The following is a 24,482-nucleotide window of genomic DNA, read 5'->3' as shown; positions in this document are numbered from 1 at the left end:
TGTATTAGAGAAAACAGAGCTCCGACCCTTATTCGGGATATAATTCGGCAGCACAGAATGCTCGACCTTAAAACGACATGCTGGTAAAAAGTGGATATTTACTTGGTCTCCATCCAATGTCTGTCCACAATGTCTTTAGTTTTAAGCCTGCACAAAAACACCTAGAGCCAAACATTGGACTGTTCACAATGGGACTCATAACACAAGATGGCACTTGATGCATTTTGCTCAGGACAATAATGGTTTGTCCACAAAAAAATAATAATTCCGTGTTCAATATAAGGATAAAGAAATGAAGCTGAAGATGGCAATTAAATAGATTCTACAATGTGACATTGAAAAAGAAAATCTCATTGATCCGTTGGTTCTACCACAAGCCGACTGTCTGATCACTGCATGGCTGCTCGAAAGCCTCAGCAAAGACAAACTAGATCTACTGAAAGCCATTAGCAGGGCTGTTCTCATTATTGGTCAATCCTTTAATTACATAACAAATATAAGGAGAGTTCGCTGGTTAATATTTGCTGGCTTGTCTGATTTGACCACTAAGAGCCACGAATATCCCAATAATGATTCCTCATATTTATTTGGTCCTGAATTCATTAAGGAGGTGAAGAGATATTATAGAGCTCATAAGTCCTTTGCAGATTTAAAGAGACCTGCGTATTCCTTCAAACGGCCCTTTCAGTCGAAGGGCAGTCCTACAAGCCCCGAGGGCAGGTCCGTGATTATGAACAGGGACATATTAGGAGATCATCCAACAGAGGACAAAGTTCTTCCTCAGTAAGAGACAGTTATTATAGAAACCACAACAAGAAAACCCAGTCAAGTAAGGAAGGCTACGCTAATACCGTCAAGAGCATATTTGTAAGATTGGCAGATGACTACCTCGGACCCCAGGATCTTAAACATAGTAAGGCATGGCTTATGTCTACCTCTGAAAAAAATTAGGTTTCAAAGGTGAATACCCAGATTCAGGACAGACAGGAGCAAAGACGTAGTTCTAGAACAAGCATTAGCGGAAGGGAAGATTTCCTTAGCTCAACCGGAACAGAAAGGATGGCTAGGCCATTTATTTCCGGTTACAAAACAGGATGGATCAGTCAGACCGGTCCTCAACGTAAAACCACTGAACAGGTTTCTAAAGAAGAAGAGTTTTTGGTTTGAAGGTATGACCGACTTAAGACTCCTTTTACAAAGGGATGTTTTCCTTTTAACCCCTTCCCGCATTTTCACGTACAGTTACGTGATGGGAGATGGCCTTTTCCCGCATCTCCACGTAACTGTACGTGATGGAGATGAAGCTGGCTCAGGAGCTGAGCCAGCGACATCACCGCCGGGTGACAGCTGTATGTTACAGCTGGCACCCTGAGGTATCGGCCAGGACCGGAGCTAGCCTCCGATCCGACCGATTAACCCCTCACATGCTGCGTTCAATAGAGATCGCAGCATGTGAGGAGTTTATAGCCACCGGCGACAAAGCAACGTGATCGCTGGGTTGCCGGTGGCTGCAAATGCGATCGGAGGGGTAATACTTACCTCCCGGTCCGCCAGTAACGGAATCCTCCTATGCCCCGTCGTCGGCGGGGCCCAGGAGGCTTCCGGTACCATCGGCAAGATGGCGCCGGCTCAGCTTCCGGTTCAGAAGCTGAGCCGGCGTCATCAGCAGTGGGTGTCCGCTGTATGTTACAGCGGACACCCCGATCTATCGCCAGGAACCGGAGCTAGCTCCGATTCCTAGCATTAACCCCTTCAATGCAGCGATTCAATGCAATCGCTGCATCAAAGTGGTTTGTATGCAATCGGCAGCCTTGCCACGCGATGGCAAGGCTGGCGACTGCTACTATGGCAACAGGATGCCTAACAATGGCTTCCTATCTGCCATTACGTTAGCCGATTAGGCCCCGCCCGGAGGCGGAGCCTGATCGGCTTGCTGTCAGTGAACAACTGACAGTTCTAATACATTGCACTACATAGGTAGTGCAATGTATTAGAACATCAATAAAACAGTTGGACCTTCAAGTCCCCTAGTGGGACTAAAGAAAAGTGTAAAAAAAAGTGTAAAAAAAGTAAAAATAAAAGTTGTAAAAAATACAATAAAAGTTTCAAATAATAACACAAAACACAATCGCCCTTTTACCCTTATCAAGTCATTTATTATTGAAAAAAATAATAAAGCCATACATATTTGGTATCGCTGCGACCGTAACGACCTGAACTATAAAATATTATGTTATTTATCAAGCGCAGTGAACGCCGTAAAAAAAAAAAACTAAAAAATACTGACATAATTGCTATTTTTTGGTCACTTTGTCTTCCAAAAATTGAAATATAAAGTGATCAAAAAGTCGCATGTACCTAAAAATGGTACCAATAAAAACGATAACTCGTCTCGCTAAAAACAAGCCGTCATACAGCTCCGTCGACGAAAAATGTAAAACCGTTCTGGCTCTCACAACTTGGCGACAGAAAAAATCCATTCTCTTTACAAAAGTAATTTTATTGTGCAAAAAGTTGTAAAACATAAGAAGTGCTATAAATTTGGTATCGCCAGAATCGGACTGACACGCAGAATAACGTGAACATGTAATTTATAATGCGTGGTGAACGCTGTATAAAAAGAACTAAAATAATATGCCAGAATTGCTGTTTTTTGGTCACCTTGCCTCCCAAAAAAAAAGGATAACAAGTGATCAAAAAGTCGCATGTGCCCCAAAATAGTACAAATAAAAACTACAGCTCGTCACACAAAAAAAAAACAGCCGTCATACCACTACGTCTATGAAAAAATAAAATTAGTCAAGGCACCAATAAGCCAGGAAATAAAAATATGCAGTTGTGCCGACCCGAGGGGAACGTTTCTTCTGTTTCAAGTGGCGAATTATCAAGGCCCCTAAAATTAGGGAACCAGGAAGGGGAGGGCCCAAACATATCCGCTGGAAGTGAGGGCGCCCGTATTATACCAGGACAACACTTTCCTGCAAAATCCCCCAAACTACAAAGGTCCAGAGTGTGGTCCAAAAGGGGACTAAGTAAAGACCATTTATTAGTGCGACACCGGCCTGTGCAGAAAGTCACAGCATAACACACATCTATGGATTATTTTATTGTTTTTTTTACCCCACTATACCACCTGACTATGCCCCTTATATACTCCGCCCGTCTTACATGTACCCCCACATTATAAACGGAAACACCAGTAAGACTCAAAACAAAACTACTACAAGCAAAATCCACGCTCCAAAAGCCAAATGGCGCTACCTCCCTTCTGAACGATACAGTGTGCCCAAACAGCAGTTTACTTCCACATATATGGCATCGCCATACCCGGGAGAACCCTTTTAACAATTTTTGGGGTGTGTGTCTCCAGTGGCACAAGCTGGGCGCCACTTATTGGCATATCTATTGAAAAACCCTTTTCACTCTGCAACATCGCGTGCACGCCAATTTCTGCCAATCACCTGTGGGGTTAATATGCTCACTACACCCCTAGGTGAATACTTTGACGGGTGTTGTTTCCAAAATGGGGTCACTTCTGGGGGGGATCCACTGTTTTAGTCCCACAGGGACTTTGCAAATGCGACATAGCGACCAGAAACCAATCCAGCAAAATCTGTACTCCAAAAGCCAAATGGCGCTCCTTCCCTTTGGAGCCCTACTCTGTGCCCAAACAGCAGTTTATGACCACATATGTGGTATTGCCGTACACAGGAGAAGTTGCTTTACCAGTGTTGGGGTGCTTTTTTTCATTTATTTGTTGAGAATATGAAACATTTTCAGCTAAAACTACGTCTTATTGAAGAAAAAGGATTTTTTTTATTTTCACTGCCCAATTCTAATAAAATCTATGAAACACCTGTAGGGTCAAAATGCTCACTACACCCCTAGATGGATTCCTCAAGGGGTGTCGTTTCGTGAATCGAGTGACTTTTGGGGAGTTTCCACTGTACTGGTAACTTAGGAGCTTTGCAAAAGTGACATGGTGTCAAGAAATCAATCCAGCAAAATCTGTGCTCCAAAAGCCAAACGGCGCTCCTTCCCTTCTGATCCTTGCCATATGCCCAAACAGCAGTTTATGACCACAAATAGGGTGTTGCCATACTCCTGAGAAGTTGCTTTACAAATGTTGGGGTTCTTTTATTCCTTTATTTGTTGAGAAAATGAAAAATGTTGAGCTAAAGCTATGTCTTATTGGAAAAAAAGGATTTTTTTTATCTTCACTGCCCAATTCTAATAAAATATATGAAGCCCCTGTGGGTTCAAAATGCTCACTACACCCCTAGATGGATTCTTCAAGGGGTGTAGTTTCCTAAATGGAGTCACTTTTTTGGTGTTTTCACTGTTTTGGTCCCTTAGGGGCTTTGCAAATGCGACGTAGTCTCCGCAAACCATTCCTGCTAAATTTTAGCTCCAAAAGCCAAATGGCGCTCTTTCCCTTCTAATCTCCGCCGTGTGTCCAAACAGCCGTTTATGACCACATGCAAGGTACTGTTTTACTCGGGAGAAATTGCTTTACAAAAGTAGTGGTGCATTTTCTCCTTTTAGTCCTTGTGGAAATTAGAAAAAATAAGCTAAACCTACATTTTCTTTGAAAGAATTTAGATTTTCATTTTCATGGCCTACTTCCAATAATTTCTGCAAAAAACCTGCGGGGTCAAAATGCTCACTATACCCCTAGATAATTTCCTCAAGGGGTATAGTTTCCAAAATGGGGTCACTTTTGGGGGATTTCCACTGTTTTGGAGCCGCAAGAGCCTTTCAAATCCGACATGGTGCCTATAATATATTCTAATAAAAAGGAGGCCCCACAATCCTCTAGGTGCTCCTTTGCTTCTGAGGCAGGTGCTTCAGTCAATAAGTGCACTAGGGCCACATGTGGGGTATTTCTAAAAACTGCAGAATCTGGGCAATAGATATTGAGTTGCATTTCTCTGGTAAAACTTTCTGTGTTACAAAAAAAATAGATGAAAAATGAATTTCTGCAAAAAAAAAAGAAATTTGAACATTTCACATCTACTTTGCCTTAATTCCTGTGAAACATCTAAAGGGTTAAGAAACTTTCTAAATGCTGTTTTGAATACTTTGAGGGGTGAAGTTTTTAAAATGGGGTGACTTATTGAGGGTTTCTAATATATAAGGCCCTAAAATCCACTTCACAACTGAACTGGCCCCTGTAAAAATAGCCTTTTGAAATTTTCTTGAAAATGTGAGAAATTGCTGCTAAAGTTCTAAGCCTTGTGATGTCATAGAAAAATAAAAGGATGTTCAAAAAACGATGCCAATCTAAAGTAGACATATGGGTGATGTTAATTAGCAACAATTTTGTGTGGTGTAACTGCCTGTCTTACAAGCAGATACATATAAATTTAGAAAAATGCTAATTTTTGAAATTTTTCGCTAAATTTTGGTGTTTTTCACAATTAAATACTTAATGTATCGAGCAAATTTTGCCAGTATCATAAAGTCCAATGTGTCACGAGAAAACAATCTCAGAATCGCTTGGATAGGTAAAAGCATTCCGAAGTTATTACCACATAAAGTGAAACATGTCCGATTTGAAAAAATTGGCTGTGTCCTGAAGGCCAAAACAGGCTGTGTCTTGAAGGGGTTAAAGATAGATTTAAAAGATGCATTCCACTCTATATATGTGGCTCCAATTCAGGTGGAGAAACTATACTTACCAATGAAATGTTATGGTATTCGACCTCTCAAAGGCCCCATAAACGTTCACAAGGGTAATGAAAGCAATCAGAACCTTTCTGAGAAAGAAAGGAGCTCTCTGTTTCATATACCTAGACGACATACTTTTATTTCATCAGGACATGGAGATCTCGATTACACACAGAGACATGTTAATGTATACTCTGTCAGACACAGGTTTCCACATAAATGTAGAAAAGCCAGTTCTTCAGCCCACAACGAGTTTAATTTTCTTAGGTTTTCACCTAAATACAGAGGCGTTTCTAATACAGGCTCCAATAGAAAAGTGGTTAGACTTCAAAGAAAGAGTACAAATTCTTACCGCAGATCTTCTCTCTCTATAAGAGATCTTGCACGACTCATTGGAAGATTTGTATCATTACAACCGGGATTTAAAACGGCTCCCTCTCTCAGTCGGGAGATGCCGTTCTGGTTGAGAAAGCTTCTCAGAGAGGGGAATCTTTGGAACAGAGTGTTCAAAATCCCTCCACATGTCAAGAGAGAATCAGATCCTTGAAAGACCCTATTCCAAATTGTATTTGCGCCCCAGCTGAAAATTGAAAGATAAAATCAGATGTTTCTCTCATGGGGTGGGGAGCCCATTCACTAAACTCTGCAATAAGAGGCACTTGGTCAGGCAAAGAGAAAAAGTTAGAATAAAGGGCAGCGAGACTCACCAGTCAGTCTCTAGTGAAGGAGGAGATGAACTGCCAGTCCATTCTAGTCCCGATGGACAACAAGACAGCAGTGGCCTACCTCAACAAGATAGGAGGTACCAAATCCAGAAGATCTTGTGCAGAAGCCCTAGAGTTCAGGACTTGGGCGATAGACAGGAAGCGAGACTTGACAGCACAATATGTTCCAGGACACACAAACGAGACTGCAGATGCAATCTTCAGACAAAAACTAACCTCGGCAACGGTGGCCCTAAAGAACCAGCTTTTCAAATTAATAATTCAGAAATTCGGGATCTTGGAGATAGTCTATTTACGTCAGAGAGCACAGTTCAGATAGAGATTTGTTGCACACACGTGGCCCCCAAGAGCTTAGATGATAGAAGCCCTATCCTTCCCATGGAAGGACTTAGTACACCTTTATGCTTTCCCTCCCCTCTAAACCTGCTGCCAAAAAATCTTAAAAAGATGGAAGAGGAGTGTATAGCACGATAAATATTAGTGTAGTGTACCATGTATGGCCATCGAAACCGTGGTATCCCAAACTACACTCTCTGACAATAGAGAAGCTCCTGTTGAGGAGGACAGTGGAGTGTTTCCAGGCTCCAATGGAGCTACCACAACTAAGGCTTCGTTCACATCTGCGTCGGGACTCCGTTCCTGGGGTCCGTCTGAGCTTTCCGTCAGGGGAACCTATGAACAGAATTCAAGCTGAAACAAATGGAAACCATAGGTTTCTGTTTGCATCACCATTGATTTCAATGGTAACGGATCCGGTGCAAATGGTTTCCATTTGTCACCGTTGTGCAAGGGTTCCGTCGTTTCGACGGAATGAATAGTGCAGTTGACTACGGTATTGAGTCTGTCATAACGACGGAATCCTTACACAACGGTGATAAACGGAAGCCATTTGCACCGGATCCGTCACCATTGAAATCAATGGGGATGCAAACAGAAACCTATGGTTTCCATTTGTTTCAGCTTGGATTCTGTTCATAGGTTCCCCTGACGGAAAGCTCAGATGGACCCCAGGAACGGAGTCCCGACGCAGATGTGACCGAAGCCTTATGTGGATAGCTGCGAGAGTCAGGTGTTCTCATTTCTGGAGTTATCAGCACAGGCAAACAACCTAATTAATTGAGACCAAGGACATGTAACAGCTATGGAGCCATTATGTTCCAGACTTGGAGATTACAAACATACAGAGAAGTTCTGGATCCTTCAGCTATGTAGGAAGCGCTAGAATTCTTGGATTCAAAATTTTATTCAGGCATAGCCTCCAACACTTTAAAATCGATAAGTTCTGCACTTATTCTCTAGACGTCATTATTCCTAATCTGATGGAGAAAGGTATATACGGTACTTAGAGGCTCTGTCACTAGTTTAGTAATTCCCTATTTCCTAGCTAATCTAATAGTCGCCGTCTCACTAATAATACTAGTGAAAATTGTGTCCCAAAAAGTTTATTATTTTAAAAGTTATGAGCTTTTTTCTAAATATGTAAATGAGGCTATAGTAGACAAGTGGGTGTCACCAGCAGCGATTCTCCGGAGGTGGAGCCTCCTCACAGCCTCTGACGCTGACCTATCAGCATGAAGCTGCTTCACACAGTGTGAGAGACTGAGGCAGGAGAGAAGGGGGGTCAATTAAAACAGCCATATCTCGGGCTGTGGCAATTAGATTAGGATATGTGCACGATAATTGCTGGGCATCGGACGGTTGCCTCGGCGACTGTACCGCCCGGCATGCAGAGGCGTATATCTCCATATCCGATTAAAGACTTGGCGGAAGAGAAAGGCAGTGGACAATACAATGAAAACATTAAAATGAACACTGCCCCATAACAAAGATTACTCAGTAGATAGATAAAAATGGAATCATGCGCAAAACATATTAAAATGTATATGTAAAACAATAAGGATAAGTTCACACGGAGGTTTTTGTCAGGCAGAAAAACATCGGCCTCAAAGTTTTGAGACAGATTTTGAACGTTTTTGACTATTTTTTTGCTCCATTTTTTGGGGCATTGTTTTAGGCGTTCTTCTTAAAGGAGTATTCCGGTTACACGTTACCCCCCTATCCGTAGGGTAAGGGGTAACTTGCTGATCAGTAGTTGTCCGACTGCTCGGACCCCCACCGTTTACGAGAACTGAGAGCCCGAAGTTGCCCGAACCCCAAGTTTGAACCGAGCGACGGGTTGCTCTTAAACACTGCTGCTCCATTCATTCTCTATGGGAGCACTGGAGATAGCCGAGTGCTGTGTTCGGCTTTCCATATTCCGCTGCCATAGAGAATGAATAGAGCGGCAGTGCGCAAGAGCGACCTGTCGCTAGGTTCAAACTTGGGGTTCAGGCAAATTCGGGCTCCCCGTTCACGTAAAGGATGGGGGTCTGAGCTGTCGTACACCCACCGATCGATACGGGGTAACTTGTTGTAATCGGAATACCCCTTAAATGAATCCAATACAAAAAAAAAAGCGGCGATCTCTCTATTAACACCCTGATGGTATCCCTGTCTTTTCCAGTTGTTTCCTATTTAATATCGGTTATATGACTTCTCTGATCTCTTCGCGTTGAATGTGTCTCTCGAGGTAAGAAAGGTTGAGGATCACTGATATAAGGAAGGCACCCGCTGCATCATATAACTAATGTATACACGCGTCAGCAGCAGTCAGGGGCGTAACTAGGAAAGGATGGGCCCCATAGCAAACTTTTGACTGTAGATTCCGCCACACATCGCACCCCTATAGATAACACCATACACAGCCCCCTGTAGATATCGCCATACAGCCCCCTGTAGATAACGCCTTACAGCCCCCCCTGTAGATAACGCCTTACCGCCCCCCCCTGTAGATAACGCCATATAGCCCCCCCAACAAAAAAAACGGCCTATAGTTTGTCCTACAAAAGACATGCATCCCCTATCCACAGTGTAGGGGATACATGAGTGATCGCTGGCAGCGATAAGGAGAACGGGGGACCGAAAGTCCCTCCAAGTTCTCCATGACGAACCTCGGACTACCGGCATCTGCGCAATTCAATAAAAATGAAAGGAGCGCTGGTCACGCATGCGCACAAGCACGACCGGTGCGCAAGTCATTTCTATGGAGCTGCCGACACAGACCCCGGAAGTCCAAGGTCTGTCATGGAGAACTTCGAGGGACTTTCGGTCCCCCGTTCTCCTTATCGCTGGACGTCCCGGCGATCCCACACGTATCCCCTCTCCTGTGGATGGGGGATATATGTCTTATGTAGGAACAACCCATTCAGTGGCGTCGCGCTGTAGGAGCCATAGCGGCTGCTAGCAGAGCCTCCGGCTGTGGGGGGGGGGCGGCACGGGCCCCCTCATGCTGCGGGCCCCGCTACGGCTGCTACAGCGGTAGTTACGCCACTGGCAGTAGTATCTATGATAATGAACTGAATCCTATACGTGACACAAGATGATGGGTCGTGTTTGTCCTCCTGCTTTGATACTAATAAAATTGTTCTAAGGCACGGTCATGTGAATGGGGCCTCACAAAGAAGCCCCAGAAGAGGATCGACTTCCACACCAACTTGTGTACACGCGTCTCCTTTTCCAACGACCGTTGTCATTATTTAATTGGAATCACAGAGTGAACTGAACCATATAGCCTTTATCTATCATCTATAAGCAAGACTACCCCAACAAATGGGACTGAGCTGCAATACCAGACACAACCCATGGACAAGGGTGGCGCTATTTTCAGAAGAGAGCAGTCATGTAATCTCATACAACCCCATTAAGTACAGCCCGTGTCCCCTAGGTAACAGTCTGGGATCTATAAAACTGACAAGACCAGCACATAGCGGCGCTCACAGCGGTTGTCACTGCCTCCGCAAATCAGTCATTAGGACACACTGGGGGAGAGTTATCAAATCAAGTGTAACATTAAAAAGGAACAGTTGCCCATGGCAACCGATCAGATTCGTGCTTTCATTTTCCAAAGAGCCTCTGGTAAATGAGAGCCGAAATCTGATTGGTTTCTGGGGGAAACTGCTATTCCTTTGTATTGTACTAATTTTGGTAAGTCTCCTCCATTCTCCACATTATTTTACAGCGCGCTTCTGCTGTCCCTCTCCTCCCATAGAAACACACTGAACCCGCAGCTTCCTCAATACAGGCCTAGCTATCCTTTGTCTGACTGCACAAAACACCACACGCTCCTGTCCCAGCGCGCATGCGCAGCGATTCGCCGCAGAACTGGACACTACCATCTTTCAAGAAACAGGGGTAAACGGAACACGTTGATTCACACTCGCCTGCCTTCAGAAGTTCGTTTCTAAAATTGTACCCTATTTATCCAGAGAATTGAATTTACTTATTGGCAATAACATTTTATATATTATAAACGTGACATAATCCGCCTGGAATCTCACGTTATTGCTTCGTCACCCCCCTCCCCTTTCGGGCAATGGTAGCTCGCAGCAGTTGATGAGCGCTTGAGCAGGAGGCGCAGGCGCCATTTTGTGACGGAGTCCGGGAGGTGTGAGGAGATCACTGGAGATTTGTGCGCTGGTGGGTTTTGGTCTCTTTCCCTGATTGTAAGGCTTTCGCCGCTGCTCTGTACCTTATTGATATCTTGGAACTGGAGCAAGTGAGTATCCCGCTGCCGGTCGGATGGGGGTTGTGTAACTGCCTCGTGGGAGGGCGCGGCGGCTGGGAGTCGGGCCTCGGTGCAACGACGTTCTCCGACCGTTTCGTTGTCGGGTGTATGTATGTGAGGCGATGATGCGGGGTTACTGTATGTTCGCCGCTGTTTCCTTTCATGGCTTTCTTTAATATTTTCCCTGTCCCCCCGCGCCCCCCTCAATCCTACCGAACAAAAATTATAGGCCCCATGCTCACAACCTTAAAAAATCTCCATAAACCGGTCCGCAATTACGGACCCGTTCAGTTCAATTGGCCCAGGACACCTTTGGCCCCATGAACACGGATGTGGTTTTGTGCCTGCAATTCCCCTGAAAATCCATTCATTTCTATGGGCACATGACCGTGGCTTCTATGATCCGTGCAGAGCCTGGACCACAAAAAGAACGGATGTGTCTTATTACGGCCGTGTTTTGCGGTCCAGGCTCAAAATAAAAAATATTGTGCGCGTCCTGACCAACCTGAAAATCACAGCCGTGTGCATGAGGCCTGTGTTCTCTACGGGAAGGTGTCCGTGCCGTGGAGCTGTACCGCATGCCTTAGGCCTCATGCACACGACCGTAAAAACGCCCGTTATTACGGGTCGTAATCACGACCCGTAATAACGGGCTCATAGACTTCTATTGGCGACGGGTGCCTTCCCGTTTTCTCACGGGAAGGTGCCCGTGCTGTTGAAAAAGATAGAACATGTCCTATTTCAGGCCGTAATAACGGCACGGACAGTCCATAGAAGTCTATGGAGCTCTCGTAATGACGGGTGGCTACATGTGTGCACCCGTCATTACGGCAGCGTTGCTAAGCGACGTCAGTAAATAGTCACTGTCCAGGGAGCTGAAAGAGTTAACTGATCGGCAGTAACTGTTTCTGCACCCTGGACAGTGACTACCGATCAGTATAAACCTGTAAAAAATAAAAGACGTTCATACTTACCGACAACTTCCTGCTTCCTCCAGTCCGGTCTCCCGCCCGATTAGTGCAGTGCTATTTTGCCGCCAAAAACGTGCTCGTAAATACGGGTGGAATACGTGTGACACCGGACCCGTATTTACGCCAGTATTTACAGGTGGGAAAAAATACGGTCGTGTGCATGAGGCCTTATTACGGCTGTGTTTTGCTGTCTGGGCTCATAAAAAAAAAAAAAAAAACGCAGCCATGTGCACGGCCCACGATTTGTGTGCGGCTCGCAGGTGACACGCCGGCCGACCCGAAAATCACGGCTGTGCACATGAGTCCGGTCCTATCCAGTGATTTTTTTCGGCCGGCAAAATGACGGATACCTGATGGACCTCCCAGAGTCTTAAGGGTTTGAGTCAGTAAATGCCTATCAGGATGAACAATCAATGATGGGTCAGACTCCCAGGACTCCACCTATCAGTGATCATACGAGCACGGCTTCCCCTTCATTTCTACTTGCTCACTATTTTCGACACAGATTTCGTGCGGTTCACTTCAATGGGAGAGCAGACGGCAGTACCTGTGACACAGCGAAATGTGTATCGAAAATTCAGAGTGCGCAAAAAATGAAGGGGAAGCAGCACTGGTACGATCCCTGCACCCCCTCAAAACAGCTGATCGGCAGGGCTTCTGGGAGTCCTACCCCGACCCATCCGCTATTGACACCCGATCCTGAGGTTAGCCTATCAATTTTTACTGGCTGGAAAACCCCCTTTCCTGTCGACCTGTAACATGGCGCCCGTTCAGAAGCAGAGCAGACACCATAGCGGCCGGGACTTCTGTGTTGCAGTGCTTACAATCAGAAAAATTTCTGATCACAAGCAATTAACCAGTCATATGCCAGTATCAGATGTGACCGCCAGCATCTGAGGGGTTTTTACTGCCCTGGTCACTGACTCCCGCGTGATGAGATCGTGGAGCCGGTGTAGTCCTCTAGCAGTTGGGAGCCCTGCTGGTGGGAGATTGCTTTACACTGATTTTGCCCTAGACTGCAATACTGTGATATTGCAGTCTATGGCATAATCGATCTAATGCTCGCAGGTTCAAGCCCCCGAGGTGGCCTAAAACAATTTTAACAAATCACGTATAAAAATACATATTCGATATCCCTGTGCCCAAAAATGCCCAAAATTAAGATTTTTATCGAATACGGTGAATGTAAAAATGGCAAATCAGTTTGGTTTTTTTTGTTTTTTTTTCACTACAACCCCTCCAAAAAATTTCTAAAAAGTGATAGAATTGCCCGACATTCCCCAAAATGATATTAATAAAAACGACATCTGAAAATGGTGGAACTGCTGTTTTTATTCAAGTCCACACCATTCTAATTTTTTTGGGGCTTAATGGGCTCTTCTGATAGCTCGTGAGTCATGGTAAAACGGTCTGTCTGTAGCGCGCCTGGTTCTGGACCTCGTTATATAAGTGTGTGTGTATATGTGTATATATATATATATATATATATATATATATATATATATATATATATATATATTAGTCTACGCTTGATGGTGAGGTGATGCATGTATTGTTGGGTCTGACTTGTTACTCTTAGTTTGCAGCTATGGAGATGGAATATATTCGCGTGGCTGAGGACGAGAATGAGGAACCAATGGAAATTCCGTCCGAGGATGATGGCACCGTCCTGCTGTCCACCGTAACGGCTCAGTTCCCTGGTGCTTGCGGCCTCAGATACCGGAATCCGGTGAATCAGTGCATGCGTGGGGTCCGGCTGGTGGAAGGCATTCTCCATGCTCCAGAAAGTGGATGGGGAAATCTCGTTTATGTCGTGAACTACCCAAAAGGTGAGACACTTCCTAGTTCCAGTTTTGTGGAACCACATGCTGGATATTTTTATTGTGAAGTTATTGCTTGGCCATTTCTGATACAATCTCCAGCAGGTTCACACGCTGTGGAGTCTTTGCTGAAGGTACCGCAGTGCATGTAATGCAGAACTTCACAATATTTGTGCTGCGGGTCTGAAGGTGTTTCCAAATGTGCGACGTGCCTGATCCAGACTGTGCAGAGATCAGATCTTCTGGATTTTTCTGCCTCGTCTGAATATGGCCCCTCTGCCTCCTAGTCCATAGCAATTCACACCCATGTTCTAAGTGAATGATCAATGATTAACCCCTAAAAACCGACTAGACTCCGTAATAAAAAAAAAAATGACACTTGATCCGGGATAAAACTTCAGCTGTGGAGTTCACTCTTCACATTGCAATAAATGAATTGCGCTGCATTTTCAGCATGCCCAGAATCTGCTGTTTTTTACATTGTGAATGTGGTGTTTGATAAAGGGGGTTATGTGGGGAGCAAAAAGTATTAGTGGTGCACTCACTGCAGTATGTGAATACACCATAATATACATTCCAGTCCCCCGTCACACTGATTATGAGATTTTAATAGATTTTTATAGGACGTGGTCACAGAAATCTGAAACGATCACATATAAATATGCCCTAAAGCAGGGCCTTACTAGCCAAAAAATCATCCATGCCAAAACCATTGCTCAATTTACCTCCCAGGCCTTGTTCACACCTGCGTTGGAGGCTCCGTAACTGACCGCCAGTTCTGCTATTTATTTATTTTCCTGGTGAAACCCGAGTTTTTTGTCGTTGCTCTGCTTCTGACGGAGCAGAGCAACAAACGTACCGAACGCAGATCTAAACATACACTAAAAATCTTCCTGTCTCAGAAATAGTACAGTGCAGCCCGTGTTCACCGATGTCCAAATCCCCCCCCCCTTGTCTGTCTTGTGGAGCACTACCCCAAGTCAGATCTTCTGGATACTTATGCACTTGGTCAGGATATTGTCGCCGTCCTGCAACCCCTGTAAAACGTGCACATTTTATTTATTTCAGACAACAAAAGGAAGATGGATGAAACCGACGCTTCTTCAGCTGTTAAAATCAAGCGAGCTGTGACAAAAACCTCTGATCTCATTGTGCTTGGCTTACCGTGGAAAACAACTGAGCAGGATCTGAAGGACTACTTCAGCACGTTTGGAGAAGTCATCATGGTCCAGGTACTGCTGTTTCTGAAGTTCCATGTTGGCTGCAGAAAGACTGGTTTGACTTAATGCCATCTAACACTTTTCCACGATTTTGCAGGTCAAAAAAGATGCCAAAACCGGCCATTCTAAGGGTTTTGGCTTTGTACGGTTTACAGAATATGAAACACAAGTGAAAGTGATGTCCCAGCGCCACATGATAGATGGAAGATGGTGCGACTGTAAACTGCCTAATTCCAAGGTAAATTTATGTCCAAACTTATAATCACCTGAAGTGGTCGATAGCGCAGACCCTTCACTGATATAACACTTGTTTGTGGCAAATGATTCTTAATAATGTGTGGAAATCCTCAAGTATGTAAACTACTCCCTGTTCTTTTTGGAATTAGGGCCTGTTCACATCGCCGTTCGCTTTCCGTTCCTGGGTTCCGTCGGGTGAACCCCACAACGGAAAGTGGAACTGAAACTACCGCTTCAGTTTCAGTCACCACTGATATCAATCGTGATGGAAACATTGCTAATGGTTTCCGTTCGTCACGATTCCGGCAGGTTTCCGGTTTTCCGACAATCAATAGCGCAGTGGACTCCGCTATTGATTCCGTCGTTAAAACGGAAACCTGCTGGAATGGTGACAAACGGAAACCATTAGCAATGTTTCCGTCACTATTGATATCAGTGGTGACTGAAACTGAAGCTGTGGTTTCACTTTCCGTTGTGAGGATCACCCGACTGAAACCTCAGACGGAACCCCGGAACGGAAAGTGAACGGTGATGTGAACAGGCCCTTAGTCTGCAGATTAGTAGCTGCTAGTATCAGTCACACCTATGAATGAGATCATGCACGTGGCAGCTTCAATGAGGATTTAGTTTGAGGTTGCTGGAACTATGGATGTGTAACATGGTAGATCTTATGGGGGCAGCAATTTTTCAGGACTTTTTTTTTTTGGTAGCTTTAACAGCTGCATGCAAAATACAATGTTAGTCAGCGCCTACTCAGTGAAGTTAACGTGCAGGTGAAAATCTGCTGTAGCCAATGATTAAAAAGAGAAATGCAGCAGAATACTGCTGATAGCCGCAGCTAGTATGTGAACACTGATGTGGATGGTGATTTGGATCCACAGTGGACTTATTCCAGCACTGAACTGCCAGAAGGCTTGACAGACAGGTTTGTCAGGGGAACCCTGGAGTTGAATAGCTACTTGCAGGTCAGTCAATGATCCCTACATAAGTTTTTAACATCTTCAATATACTATAAATGGAGATTTATTTGATGTTTTTGGTAGTTCTCCTTCCAGAGCTCTGCAGTTTCTAAAAGTGGTGCAAGCATCTCCCATTCACGTAACCCCCACCACTTTATTTTATTTCCATTGATCATGACATTAGGGTGACACATTTTTACACGGCTTACTTGCAATCTTCAGACACTTTACTCATTGTGGCTTCTTTACAGCAAAGCCCAGATGAACCCATGCGCAGCCGTAAAGTATTTGTTGGCCGCTGCACCGAGGACATGACTGCTGACGAGCTTCGCCAGTTCTTCACGCAATACGGAGAGGTGGTGGATGTCTTTATCCCAAAGCCATTTAGAGCATTTTCCTTTGTGACCTTTGCTGATGACCAGGTAAGAAACTGCTAAATGCAGTCAATAAATGTTGCACGTAATCTGGGATTTATCCTTCCTACACTACAATAACTGGCAATAGTTTAAGCTTAATATGTTGCCTATAATCCATATTTATCACCTAGCCACGGGGGGGATAGCTGCCAAAGAAAACTCTGAGCCCCATAGAAATGAATGGAGCGGTGGCAGAGTGTGCAGTACTGCTCCATTCATATATGGGGCTACCACAGATGGCAAAGTAAGCCCGTTGTGATCAGTGGGGTCCCAGCGGTCTGTGACACACACCAATCCGATATCTTATCACCTGCCCTGTGGATAGGTGATAAAGGGGTTTTCTCATAATGAATATTTGTTTTGCCAATAAGTGGATCCACTAGATGTGCTAGAAAACGCTGAAAGTGATGCTGTTCCAGGCAGAGAGGAGGGTCCCTGATTGCCCACACCACCGATAAGATTTCTCATAGCAAGTCTAGTCGATATTACAAACCCTAAGGCTATGTTCACGCGGCTTATTTTCGGCCGTTTTTAAGGCCATGAACGGCTGAAAAATCAGAAGCAGAGCGTCTCCAAACATCTGCCCATTGACTTCAATGGGAAAAACAGCGTTCTGTTCCGACAGGCTGTTTTTTTACGCATCGCTACTTCTTTGGAGCCGTTTTTCATTGACTCCATAGAAAAATGGCCGTAAAAAACACAGCGAAAAGTGCGAGCAGCGAAAGACATCCGAAAATCAGGAGCTGGTTTTCCCTTCAAAACCGCTCTGTATTTTCAGATTTTTTTTGACTGTGCGTGTGAACATACCCTAAAATGAAATGTTCTTGCACAAAGCAACTACTAACTAACATAATCCACTTTGGTGGTACCTTAAAGGGCTCTACCCATCAGGGACATTTATGACCTAGCCACAGGATATGTCATGAATGTCAGATACGTGTACCACCTCTGGGACCCGCACCCATCTCTAAAACAGAGCTCCCTAAACCCCGTTCTACCTTTTTTCTGCTTTGGCTGCCTCCTGGCCACTTCCTGGCTGTGTGATTGGGAGTTACAAAAACAGCGCTGAGCTATTCGGTTTCCACAAGTCCCATAGTAGCGAATGGTAGTTATGGAAGCAACGAAGCATGCAAGCTATATTGTTTCCGTAACTACCATTCGATTCTACGGGACTTGTGGAAACAGGGTAGCTCAGAGTTATGCCATTTCATGGTCTGAGTTCACCTGCTGCAACACAGAGCCGCAGAACAGCGTTCTAGAGAGGTGCCTGGTCCCAGACGTGGGACCCACATCTATTTGACACCTGTGAATGTCCTAAATGTCTCCAATGGGAAAACCCCTTTAAGCCTAAACTAGCTTCCTCACTGATGACAGACCACTAGCTGCACTCGGCTTGCACTCATCAAGTAAAGGGTGGTACAAATAAGCACAGTCTTCATGAGCCAGAAAATACCTGTGGTTTTCTGGCTATTGGTACAATAATTTATTTTGTGTGGTCTCTTATCACTCCACTAAGTGAATGTTTTTGGTTTTTTTTTCAAGGTTGCCCAGTCTTTGTGCGGAGAAGATCTGATTATTAAAGGAGTCAGTGTTCATGTATCTACAGCAGAGCCCAAACACAATAATAGCAATAGGATCCCCTTGGAGAGGGGTGGCAGATTCCCAGGAGCTAACTTCACGACTCAGGGGTACCCCAATAACAGGCCACAGAGCGCTGGACTTGGTAACAACCAGCCAAATAACATGGCGGGGGGTGGAGGCGGCGGTGGCATGAACTTCGGGGCATTTAGCATCAACCCTGCAATGATGGCTGCTGCTCAGGCAGCTTTACAAAGCAGCTGGGGTATGATGGGCATGCTGGCAAGTCAGCAGAATCAACCTGGGAATCCACAGAGTAATAACCAGGGCCCCCAAGGGAATCCTCCTAGAGACCAGGCACAGAGCTTTGGCTCCGCTAGTAACTCCTATGGCTCTAACTCTGGGGCTATAGGCTGGGGTTCTCCTAATGCCGGCTCTGGTACTGGCTTCAATGGTGGGGGCTTCAGCTCGAGCATGGAATCAAAGTCCTCTGGTTGGGGTATGTAGATAGTATGGCTTAGTGGGGGGGGGTTAGATCAACATTTCCTAATTTTATGGTAAGTACAATGTGAAATGCATTTACAGACCTTTTTCCCTAGAGGTTTTCTTCAAGCCTGCAGGCGGTTCAGCTGTATGTCCTCTATGAAGGAATCCGGGTGGTGTGATCCCATGATTAAGTAGTTCATGAACCTTAACTGCATGTTGAAGAAAACTACCGGTCTTTGTTTGGCGTTGCCCATCAACTAACTGAAGCCCATGATATATATATATTTTTGTTTTCTTCTTCCCTTTGATGTAAATGAGCATCCCAGTTTGTTTAGAGCAGTCTTCCTCCCTTTTACTGTGTTCATTGCTTCAACTACTGATCTCTGCTCCGCACATTTGTTTCTCTGGGACCTGGCACTTGTAAGCAGTTCTGTTTTATATCCTGCCCTGGATACCTTCCTTCATAATTCCCATGAAGAAATCTTCTGCTGCACATGGCGATTCTTAAGACGGTGGGTGATCCAATTTTTGTCCACTACTTTTATTTCGTGGAAGTCGTACCAGCGCTTTTGAGAACGCACGGCTGTGAGGTGGAACCAGAAGGCTGTTTGAACTGTGGGATTGTTGATGACCAAGGCATGAGAGGCTTGGGCTATGAGCGAGAACCAGAGAGCGTGCAGAGACCTGGTGGTGCATTATGGGATTCATTGGTTTTTTTTTCTAAACGTTGGAGATGTGTCTCTCGATCCAGTGGCCATGGTGAGCGTGTGCAGAGCGCAGTGGGAGCAAGTAACGTACGAATGTTTCTTGCATTCAAAGGACTTGAACATTTGGAAGACTGGGGCTTATTTTTATTTTTTTTTTCCCTGCCTAAAAGTTGTAACTGTTTGAAATGGGTTTGTGTATAAAAAAAAAAAAAAAAAATTTAATACTTTTTCCCTCTCCTTGAAACGTCTACTGCTGTGAATGCTGTATGAGGTGTGCATTATTTTCTGTTTAATGACAATGTGAGTCCTTGTGAACTGCATATGATGCTGGCGGGGGTGGGTGGTGAACGCTCTAGAGTGAAATGAAAAATGGGACTGTTCTAGAGTGTCGGGACTGTTTCGGTTTGTAAGTAATAACAGGGATGCCGTTTGCTGCAGTCATGTGTTCTGTGTTTGGATGCTTTTTACAAGACTTGTCAATGTAGGATTCTTAAATAAAACCGTTTAACTAAAACGTTTTTGCTTTCTTTTCCTTTCCCGATTTTTAAAGAGTTGTACAGGATTACTTAAATTAAACATGGCTACTTTTGGTTTTTATTTTCCAAGAACCACTCGCTTATCCACAGGTTTCTGTGCGATTGCAGCTCAGCCACATTCAATGGAGCAGAATTGCAAACCCACGCACAACCTGTGGACACAAGTGGCACTGTTTGGGGACAATACTGGAAATGACCTGCATGGTTTGAGTGGAGAAGATTGTCATGGTGTTTCCTGCTGCACACACGACCCAGTTTTGAGTACTATGCAAATCAATTGGAGGTCTGTCCCCACCACCACCACTGCCTGCGGACTTGGTCACCAGTAGCAACACTCGTATCCTGTAGGTTTTTGCAGCGATGCACAAAGTTCAGTGGAACTGCATTAGGTCTGGATATTGCGGATGTTTTACAACAATGTGAAGCAGCCGGAGGCCACTTTCTCGCTGGCATGTTTAGGGCAGGAGTGGAGCCTACAGAGTATAATGGAAAGATTTCCACCCACTTCTATACTAAACACTATAGCAAAATATGAAAGTCCTCATGCACACGACTACTGGTGATGTGAATCTGGGCCACAAACTCAGGACAGGTTATTTTATGGGCTGCACTAAGGTTATCATACTGCCTATTTCTCACTCACCCTTCGTGACGGCACCATGGGAGGTAAGGGCTCCGCCTCTAATTAGGGCAGGAACATCACTAGTTTAAATAGCCCCGCCCTCAGTGTTTTTTCCTGTCCCTATAGGGCATCGAGAGGTGCCGGCCGGGCTGCTGCCAGTCGGTTGGCCTACTTTAAAAATAAATCAGGCAGTGAGGGGGTTGGGTCTACACTTTTAAAGCACTGCTCCCATCTTCTGTGAACTTGGGGCCCCCTTCACCTCTCCCGTGCCTTCGGGTAAAGCGGAGGTGAAGACAACGTGCCGGCCCAGGTCCTCCCTGAGCGCCCCAGCTGACCGCGGCTGCTCATAGCGCACATTCCACGGTGGAATGCAGGTGTACATCGCTTCTGGAGCGACTTCCGGTGCGAACGCTGGAAGTGTCATGGCAGTGCACTATTACTGGCCTCCGCATGGAATGGGCTGCAGTTGCAGAGCGTCCAAGAGCAGGCAGAGGAACGTGCTGCTTATTGGTGGTCATAATCATGCTAGCCCCAGTGATCTAGGTTAAAGGTCGCCCAGACATGAGTTCCAAAAATTGACATCCAGGTTGCCAAAGTAGAGAAAAAGACCTATTCAAGTCATGGGGTGCTTTTTTAGCTCTACTTGCATGTAAATATAGGGGTGACCTGTGTCGCAAGATCCATCTATAGATGGTTAGATGTGCACCTAAGAGAAGGCCCCTAGAGAGGACATAATCACTTCCATTCCGTTACTAGCCAAGGCAATGGTTTCTAGCAGATGCTCCAGCTGAATCAATCAGGTTTGCTTCTAGAACAGGAGTAATCTCTAATTTAACTAGAAGAGCCCCCTGGCTAAAAATGTCAACAGGGGACCCTCTGTTAAAAACAAATACGTGCTATCCTTTTCCAAGTGGAATAAGTGGGCCGGACCTAGATGATATCTTGAAAAAAGGCTGAACCTAAAGTTCAAAAGAAAAAGCAGTCCTTTTTTGGTCAGTCACAAAATTCGAGAGGGAAAGGCAAAACTGGTAGATGGGGCTATCAAAAAGGTGGAAAGGGAAAAATATCTTTCTTAACCAAAATAGACCAACGATGATAAACAATGAGGCCAGGATTGTGGGGGGAAGAATCTCGAAACCTCTAGTACAGTGGAAGTTAACAAAAAACCATTGGATTCTTCTATAGAGGAAGGGTTCCAAATAGAATTTATCGCCTTTACCCCCAGAAATTGGTTCACATCCCTTCAAGATTCTCCACGAAGATTAGCGCTAAGAGAAGGCCTTCAAAAATTATTAGCACAGGAAGTTATTTCCCGTGTCCCTCCAGTAGAAAGAGGGGTAGGTCACTCCCGCCTCATAGTCAAGAAACCCAATTCATCTTACAGGATAATCATAAATCTAAAACCCATAAACAGATTTATAGCTCGCCACAAATTCAAAATGGAATCTCTAAAATCCTCAATACCCCTGATAAGTCAAGATTTTATGATGGCTACAATAGACCTACAGGACGCCCACTATCATCCCTATCCATCAGAAATATCAAATTCCTAAGGTTTACCATACCGGAAAATCATAAAGTAGTACATTGCTAGTTCATGGCCTTCCCATTTGGGATATCATCTCCCAGAATATTCTCAAAAGTGATGGTGGAGATTGTGGCCTTACTCAAGCTTCGAGGTATTCAGATCATTCCTTATTTTGATGACCTCTTAGTTGCACGCAATGCTATTTGCCATAAAAAAAAAAATCCTATCCAGACACAGCAGATCCTACAGAGTCTGGGTTGGATTATAAATATTAAGTCAGACCTTTTTTTCCTTCAAAAAGAAAAGTTTTTCTAGGGATTCTTCTGGACTCAGACAAATGTCTTTCCTCCCACAGGAGAAGATCGTTTTGTTAAAATAAAAAAATAACTTGCCTTCTACAACAGAGACCGGTATCGAAAAGGATGTTGATGTCCGTTCTCATGACTTGTATCCAAGCAGTAGCATGGTCTCAAGCTCACTCCAGAGAGTTGCAAGACCGAATATTATCATAGTGGAACAGATCTCATCTCTTCCTAGACAGAAAGGTCTTCCTGACCAGGTCCGTAAAAATCCTCTCCTGTGGTGGTTAAGGACCAACAATCTAAAAAGGGGAATCCATTGGCACCAGTATCCTGTGAAATCTACAACTACAGATGCAAGAAAAAGAAGTTGGGGAGCAACACTAGTGCGAGTATCTTTACAGGGAGTTTGGCCAAAGCAAATAAGTCATCACTTGTCAAACTTCAGATAACTATGACGATAGGAGCCCGGCCTTGAAGTGTGTTCTGTTTGGGAAATACTGCTGACGTAAGGTCCGTTTATCACGGACCGAACATGCTCGTGTGAATCCGGCCTTACTGTGCATAGGGAGAAAAGTGTCAATCAGCAACTGGAGGGCACGGCAGCGTGAATGACAGATCAATGCTCCTGTGTGCAGATATTGCTGGGACATACTTGTTATGACGCCCCTTGGTGGTTTTTAATTCCGTTTTTGAACGTCCACCTCTTGTACTCGTTGCCAGTGAGAAGTAGTTTATTCTAGTGTGCTGATTCCTAACGGCTGCAGGTGGACATTCTGAGAGCCAAGCAAAAGACCACCAGGGGGCGCCTTAACAAGTATGTAGCGGCTTTATCTACACACTGGGCACCATAACAACTATGTTACCGCAACATCTACAAACACTATAAAAAATATATATTTTAATTGAAAACTTGTTCCATTTTGTGAGATCTAATAGAAATGTCATATTTGTCTGTGGGACTGCTTTAAAGAGAAACTGTTGGCTTTCCTGACGTGTCTGTTTTAGTGAATTCTTGCATTCCCCATAAAATAACTATTCTGGAGCGTCCTTTCTTATAAGGATAGTCATGTGGTGTACTTGCCTCATATTTCGCAGTGTAAATACGCTGAGGAAAAATTTACAATGAAATCCAATGAGAAAATTAATCTAACGCCAGAAATGTAAAAATCTTTTGAGCTGCAGAATATTTTTCCCATTCAACTTTGTAAAGTTTGCCGTAGCGTATATTTATGCTGCAGAAATTCGAGGCAAATACCCCACGTATGACTGCACCCTTACTGGGTTGTACTGTTCCTCTGTACAGTGGTAGAGTGCAGCGATACACCCAACTGGTCACGTTTATTTATAACATTTTAATTGGAATTAGGCCAGATTCACACGAGCGTTTGGTCCGTGATATACGGTCCACATGTTGGATGCATTTCCCAGACAGAATACAGTGCAGGGAGCCGGGCTCCTAGCATCATAGTTATGTACGACGCTAGGAGTCCCTGCCTCTCCGTGGAACTACTGTCCCGTACTGAAAACATGATTACAGTATGGGACAGTTGTCCTGCAGCGAGGCAGGGACTCCTAGCGTCATAGATAACGTTGATGCTAGGAGCCCGGTTCCCTGCATTGTATTCAGTCTGGGAAATACTGCCGACATGCAGTCCGTATATCACGGACCAAACACGTTCGTGTGAATCCGGCCTAATTCCAACTAAAATGTTATAAATAAGCGTGACCAGTTGAGTGTATCGCTGCACTCTACCACTGTCCAATCAGTGCTCAGACTGTAGGACATATGGTCTTTGGCAAGGGGAATGGTAACACCCAGTTGTGTGTCTATTAATACATTTCTAGGGAACGGGAATGGCACAACGCAGAATTCTAAGAAAATGTTCCAGAATTGTCCTCTAACTAGGGGACCCCCCGTTCTTTGGCCCAAACTAGGATTAGATTTTAAAAAAATTATTAGGCCTCATGCACACGACCGTATTTTTTCCCACCCGTAAATACTGGCGTAAATACGGGTCCGGTGTCACACGTATTCCACCCGTATTTACGGGCACGTTTTTGGCGGCAAAATAGCACTGCACTAATCGGCAGCCCCTTCTCTC

The 24,482-nt window shown here is 44.7% G+C and overlaps 1 protein-coding gene across 3 annotated transcripts; it reads left to right on the top strand.

Moving 5' to 3' along the window:
- Nucleotides 1-1,104: 1,104 nt before the first annotated feature.
- Nucleotides 1,105-19,906, top strand: TARDBP (TAR DNA binding protein). Of its 3 annotated transcripts, none has more exons than XM_075839374.1 (6): nucleotides 1,105-1,169; nucleotides 13,549-13,798; nucleotides 14,858-15,021; nucleotides 15,107-15,247; nucleotides 16,457-16,627; nucleotides 18,164-19,906. In XM_075839374.1, exons 2-6 carry the CDS (start codon nucleotides 13,558-13,560, stop codon nucleotides 18,704-18,706), a joined length of 1,260 nt encoding a protein of 419 aa, XP_075695489.1. In that variant the 5' UTR covers nucleotides 1,105-1,169; nucleotides 13,549-13,557; the 3' UTR covers nucleotides 18,707-19,906. The 3 variants fall into 3 exon arrangements, with proteins under 3 accessions (XP_075695489.1, XP_075695487.1, XP_075695488.1); XM_075839372.1 differs by lacking the exon at nucleotides 1,105-1,169 and adding an exon at nucleotides 10,816-10,989; XM_075839373.1 differs by lacking the exon at nucleotides 1,105-1,169 and adding an exon at nucleotides 10,823-10,910.
- Nucleotides 19,907-24,482: the final 4,576 nt, after the last annotated feature.

Source organism: Rhinoderma darwinii, chromosome 10 (genome assembly GCF_050947455.1).
Source record: "Rhinoderma darwinii isolate aRhiDar2 chromosome 10, aRhiDar2.hap1, whole genome shotgun sequence".
Lineage (NCBI taxonomy): Eukaryota > Metazoa > Chordata > Amphibia > Anura > Rhinodermatidae > Rhinoderma > Rhinoderma darwinii.
Note: the sequence above shows the minus strand (reverse complement) of the source record. Positions and strands in the feature narration are given on the sequence as shown.